At 35.1% G+C, this 6,000-nt stretch overlaps 1 protein-coding gene and 1 long non-coding RNA gene across 2 annotated transcripts in view; both read left to right on the plus strand.

Moving 5' to 3' along the window:
- Positions 1 to 3,429, plus strand: part of LOC117105772 (serine/threonine-protein kinase haspin-like) — a 10,508-nt gene extending 7,079 nt beyond the window's left edge. The window contains exons 8-10 of the mRNA XM_033247054.1: positions 497 to 731; positions 1,573 to 1,675; positions 2,239 to 3,429. Coding sequence (XP_033102945.1) covers positions 497 to 731; positions 1,573 to 1,675; positions 2,239 to 2,446 — 546 coding nt within the window. The 3' untranslated portion in view covers positions 2,447 to 3,429. The remainder of the gene's footprint in view (positions 1 to 496; positions 732 to 1,572; positions 1,676 to 2,238) is intronic.
- A 1,486-nt stretch (positions 3,430 to 4,915) lies between these two features.
- The window catches only part of LOC117105664, a 3,024-nt gene continuing 1,939 nt past the window's right edge, over positions 4,916 to 6,000 (plus strand). Inside the window, exon 1 of the long non-coding RNA XR_004444934.1 lies at positions 4,916 to 5,013. This is a non-coding gene — a long non-coding RNA (uncharacterized LOC117105664). The remainder of the gene's footprint in view (positions 5,014 to 6,000) is intronic.

A 6,000-nucleotide genomic window follows, 5' to 3' on the forward strand; every position in this document is an offset into this window, starting at 1 on the left:
GGGGGGCCGGCCCCCCCCCCCCCCCCCCCCCCCAAATTCTAACAAAATTTTAAATGACGAAAACAGAAAATTATATTTCAATTTTAAGTCTAGGGGAGTGCCGTTTCTGGCCAGCAAAGGTGCCACCCAGGGCCCCCCTCCCCTTTTATTTAAAATTCCTGGATCTGCCACTGGTCTTAATTGAAACTGAATGATTAGTCAATCGAGTGTTTAAATTATTTGAATATATGCTATTAAATTTCAATTCAAAATGCCAATGAAGGTATTACATTGATTTAAATTTCAATGGAATGACTTATTGTTAAATTTTGAAAGTTATATTACCAAGAGAGTTAACTTGAACTTCCTCAGCTTCTGTGCTTAATTTGTCGGCGTTGAGGGTGCAAGACCTAGTCCCATCCAACTGTTGTTGCTTAATAGTCCTACCATTTGTATTTAAGATTTGAGAATTCTACATAATTATTAGATTATTTTTACTTGTCATTATATTCCACAGTTCGATAATGTACTACAGATGAAGAGTGTCCTGCAACAAACAATTGGAGCGCTGGCAGTTGCTGAGGCAACCTTACAGTTCGAACATAGAGATCTACACTGGGGGAACATTCTTGTGAACAAACATGAAGGCAGAGAGGATCAGCAAATTGTCCTTGGCAACGAGATGGTAGAGGTAGATGGGTGTGGTCTTCATGTATCGATAATAGACTTTACACTATCACGGTTACATAAAGGTAAATATATATCGTTTATCTACACCATTGGTTTTACAATACGATTTATTAACCATTCAAAATACACAAAAACGGATGGATGAGGTACAAATAAAAGCAAATTGCTTGTAAAAAATTGCACCACCTTTACATTAAAAATTTAAGCATATTCAAGAACACACCCACACAATACAGAAACAAACAAGCATGAAATCAAACAGTTGAGAAAAAATGTATAAAAGTAAATTACTGAAAGGAAGCAACGGAGGTATTGAATTATGTTTAAAGTGAACTAATATATGCATATACTTTTATTATATGCATATTAAGATAGACATTTAAGAATCCTTTTAAACTGCGCCAATGTATGAGCACATTTGGCATTGTTAGGCAGATCATTCCATACTTTTGGGCCTGAAGACAACATACATTTAACCATTTTAACTGGAATTAAGAAATCATCTTTGTTTCTGGTATTATAGTTATGGTTTTCACGGTGGGTAGTAAAAAAAAATGTTTAAGTGGTGGCAATGCAATGCAAAGAGGTGGTTCCCAACCCAATCTCAGACCCTCAGGACATGTGAAAAGCCTTCACAGACCGCCATGTCTAAGTCTCATTGCCCGTTTTTCAACAATAAGATTATAGATAGAAAATGAATGCCATGGAAGTACAATGTTAATCAGTGGCGGATCCTGGTATTCGAAATGGAACCACCTCAACCCCACCTTCTTTTGGGACTGAGGTACGAAACTTTTATGTCCATGGCACTTTTAGATGGCTGAAAATTTCATTGTCATTTATCTTTGAATTTCATATCCATACATTTGGTGCATGGTATTGAGTATTTTTATTCTGTTGTAGATGGCTGCACTTTGTTTTATGATCTTTCAATGGATGAAAGTCTCTTCCAGGGTGAAGGTGATTATCAGTTTGATATGTACAGGCTTATGCGCACTCAAAATAAGTGAGTATGCTTTTAAACACTGCTCTCTCCATTGATTAGCATTATTTTTTTCCTTTTCATCTAACTTTGAGTGACTCCATGTTCAGTATAGATATACAGTATATGGTTTATCAGTTGAGTCACATTATAACTACTGTAGGCTTAGAGAGTGTTGGCTATAGTCAAGTGAATAAATCATAGAATTTTCAGGATTTGAACACATGACCATTAAAATGGGAGACAAACATGTGACCACCAATCACATTCTTGCATTACAATACTGGCTTGGGTAATAGCCCAATCCCCACCCCCACTTCTTTACCAATCCTTTGACTGTAAATGTCCACATGCTCTTGTAATCCTTTCAGTGAGAGGCTGAATTCATCTTTCTATGTCTGTTGGAAATGCCAACATCCTGTGTATGCATCCTGTAATTGGCAGCAAGATGCAGAAACCTGGCCATTGCTAGTTACTGAGTACAACAATCCCACGCCATCAGACACTGCAAATTGAGCTCATTTTTTTCTGTCGTTTGGCAATTTTACATTCCCTAAAAAAATTTGATGTTGATATTTTTTTCACAGAAACGAATGGGATTCCTTCAATGCATACACTAATGTATTATGGACGCATTACTTAACGAGGAAACTACTAGAGCAGAAGAAAATAAAAAAGAGCCGGAAGAAAGTTCATCAACAGACCTTTCGGCAATTAAAAGCATTTGAGCGAGAAGTGCTCAACTTTAAATCAGCGCAGGAAATTATCAAATTGAGTAAACTTTTTACGACCTGATTTGCTGAATAAACATTCAATCTTGTGTACAAGTACACGTAGATACTACAAGTATAAAAATGACCAAATTGAGTAACTATTTACAATCTGATTTCCTGAATGAACAATCAGACATGTTTGTAACTGCAGCAGGTGGTGTAAAAGGGACATGCTTTGTCAAAATAGAATGTTACCATTAGTGCATCAGTGAAATGGAACACTATAGAAAAAAGTAGATGGTACATTACAATCAGTAAACTGCATTAAGATTGGTCTCTGGTCATAAATGTCAAATTGCTAATCTTTGGTAATTGAAATGAGTTTTGACATTGATCAGGTGTTTTTTCCGTTCTGCTTGAATACTTGGTATGCCATTACTTTATTGCTACATAGCTCTCCTAATTACAGTGGTTATCATGTTCGTTGCCATCCAGACTCCTTAAGGTTGTGGGTCCGAATGTTATGCTGTTCATCTCTCTTGTCCTTTGGCAAGGCATGACGTTTCTCACCATCAATGAAAATAAATGGATATCATATCAAGTAGTTTTGAATTCATTGATTACTAGTTGCTACCATTACAAAATACTCCCCCCCCCCCCATATGAGTTGAGTATTTGTTACAAAGGCAGTAACCCAGTTCTCTTAAAAACGCACGTTTTCGCGTATGTTTTTACACTTTCGTTTTGTGGACCTTAGCAAGAATATCCAATGGTTGGGGCTTGGCAGGAAGGTCTATTGTGAAGCGAATACAGACTAATACATTATTTATTTTTTGTTATATTTTTTACCTCATCAAGCCATTTTTATTGTATCCTATCAATTGTGTATTGCAGGAAGGCTGTGGAAATATGTAAAATAAAAATCATTGAAAAAAGTATATAATGACCGGTAACAAAATATATCTTAATCTGTAAGTACGATAGATATATGAGTTATATTTTAGTATTGTTTTTAGTGTACATAAAATTGAAGGACAATAAATTATACTAGAAACTGCATTTACAGAACTGCATTATCACGTTGTAATGTTTTCCTCACGTTTCTCAGTTCGTCAGGTTATAGCGCCACCTAGCGTCTGAATTTAAACATAGCCGTCGAAAGCATTTTGCAAGTGATCCGGCCATTTAAAGAGCGGGATAGGGGAGAGTCCATACCCACCTCAACCCTACCATGGTTGGAGCTGAGGTGCGAAATAGTACCTCTCATGGCCGGAAATGTCACTTTTATATAGTAACATTCGTCATCATCACATCACCATTATAGTACAAATGAAGGGCCAACAAATTTCTCATGATATTTTATCATCGAATTTCCGCAACCATAGAGATTAACATGCGTGATATATCATAGAAAATAAAACTTAAAAACATTGTCTTTTTTATGTATTTACTTCACTTACTTCAAAGCAGTGAGTCCACACCCACCTCAGCCCTATCATGGTTAAGGAATACACCTCAAGATGGCCGAAATGACACTGTTGTATAGTAAAATTCATCATCATCACATCACCATGATCCTTTAAGCCTATCTGCAATTTTCGGCAATTAGAGATCCAATTAACTTCTGTATTGTACCATAGAATATAAAACTTAATTGTCTTTGATGTCTTTAATTTACCTAGTTCGTGTGCCGAAAACAAATCTTATACTTTTTCTCATACTTTTCAAATTATAATAACGGCCACTCGAGTCGTGTATTACCGATAATTCAGATGTTAGTGGGCAGAGATACCGGAATCTTGCTATAAGATCAGATGTACAGTACTCTACTGTATATTGGCTGTACAGCAATCTTTCGTTAAAACCTGAGTCTATGCAGTTCAATTCAACAACTTTCAGGCATCTTCTTTACGTATGAAATTACGCTGCTGTTGAAAAGTGAGTGTTACGAAAACCCCCTTAAAAATATGTGGGGGACGTGTCTCCCGTTTCCCCATGATCTACGCCCATGTTAGTAACCAGTAGAGCCACTACCCGGTCCCCTCAAGGGGCGGATACTGGACCATGGTTGAAAAAATTGCTCCTCTGCCGGGAAATAGCACAGACATACCTTACAAAAATGAATGTCCCTCACTTTAAAAGGGTGATAAATGTTGATTGCAAGTAATTAGGGCCGGCTTAAACATTAATACCAATGTGTCACATAACAGCCAAATGCTTATTCCATCGGAGTCGATTCTTATCCTACATCATCATCATCGCCATCATCATCATAATCAATATCCGTCATCATCATCATCATCATAACCTCCAACACCATCATCATCGCCATCAATATCATCATAACCATCACCACCACCATCACTATTATTATTATTATTATTATGTTTATTATTATTATTATTATTATTATTATTATTATTATTATTATTATTATTATTATGTTTAATATTATTATTATCATCATCATTATTATTATTATTATTATTATTATTATTATTATTATTATTATCATCATCATCATCATCATCATCACTCTCATCATCTTCATTAGAAAAAGAATAATGATTTTTTTTATACCACTCCAGGTGGCGTTCTACATGTAAACATGACTCAATGGACTACGAGACTTTACAATTAATAACAAATGTGAGTACAGTATTGAACATTTTGCATCGTTAATTCAATAGTTAGATGGGAATTTTGTCGTCATTACGGTTATTTTTTGACTAAGTTTGTTAGCCAGCTGCATTGAAGGCATGAACATTTTCCACCACAGAAGCGTGCACTGACATGGCTGCACAACACATTCCAAGTGACTCGCTAAAACCATCAAAGAAACTGGCTAAAGAAACGTTATTTACAGTAATTACAGCTTGGGGCTTGTTAACTTTCGTTCGTTATTTACATTGTAGATTTGTATCTGTTTTTTCATTGACATTATATGCAATTATTACCAAGAGTCTATAATTATCTGGTGCACAACTTTTCACCTTGAATAATCAAAATTTGTTATAGCCCGACAAGTTGTATATTATTTTTAAAGGAGAGTGAAAGTAATCGAGGTAGGCCCAAATGACAATAGGCCTACTGATATTAATATCTTCATGGATGTGTACTTCCATGATGTCCATATCAAATAAAGCTACTACTGTAGTGACGGATCCAGAAATTCGAAATATAGGGGATCCAGGTCCAGGGTAGACTTTCACATACTGATTTATGATTATGTCACTTCCATGATCCATGCTATAGATGGCCGGAAACGACTTTAACATATGAATACAATTTTCATTTTTTCTTCCATTTTTGAATTAATTTTTGAATAAATTAGTCAGGGGCCAGTTGCACACTTCCCCTTTTCAAATATACAGAGCAGTTGAGCATTTTATTTAGGCCTATAATAATAATAATAATAATTATTATTATTATTATTATTATTATTATTATTATTATAGGCCTAATGATAGTAAAAATAGGCTTAATAATAATAAGAGGCCTAATAATAATAATAATGTACATAAAAAAATGATATAAGCAAAGGCTAGTAAATTTAAGAATTTAATAATTGATAATAAAATCCTTGTATGCGTGAATGTGTGTATGTATGTGTGTTTGCGTGGGTGTGTGTGTATG

The sequence above is a fragment of the Anneissia japonica genome, unplaced genomic scaffold, assembly GCF_011630105.1.
Source record: "Anneissia japonica isolate Jap-2015-1 unplaced genomic scaffold, ASM1163010v1 scaffold287754_len4335492_cov202, whole genome shotgun sequence".
Lineage (NCBI taxonomy): Eukaryota > Metazoa > Echinodermata > Crinoidea > Comatulida > Comatulidae > Anneissia > Anneissia japonica.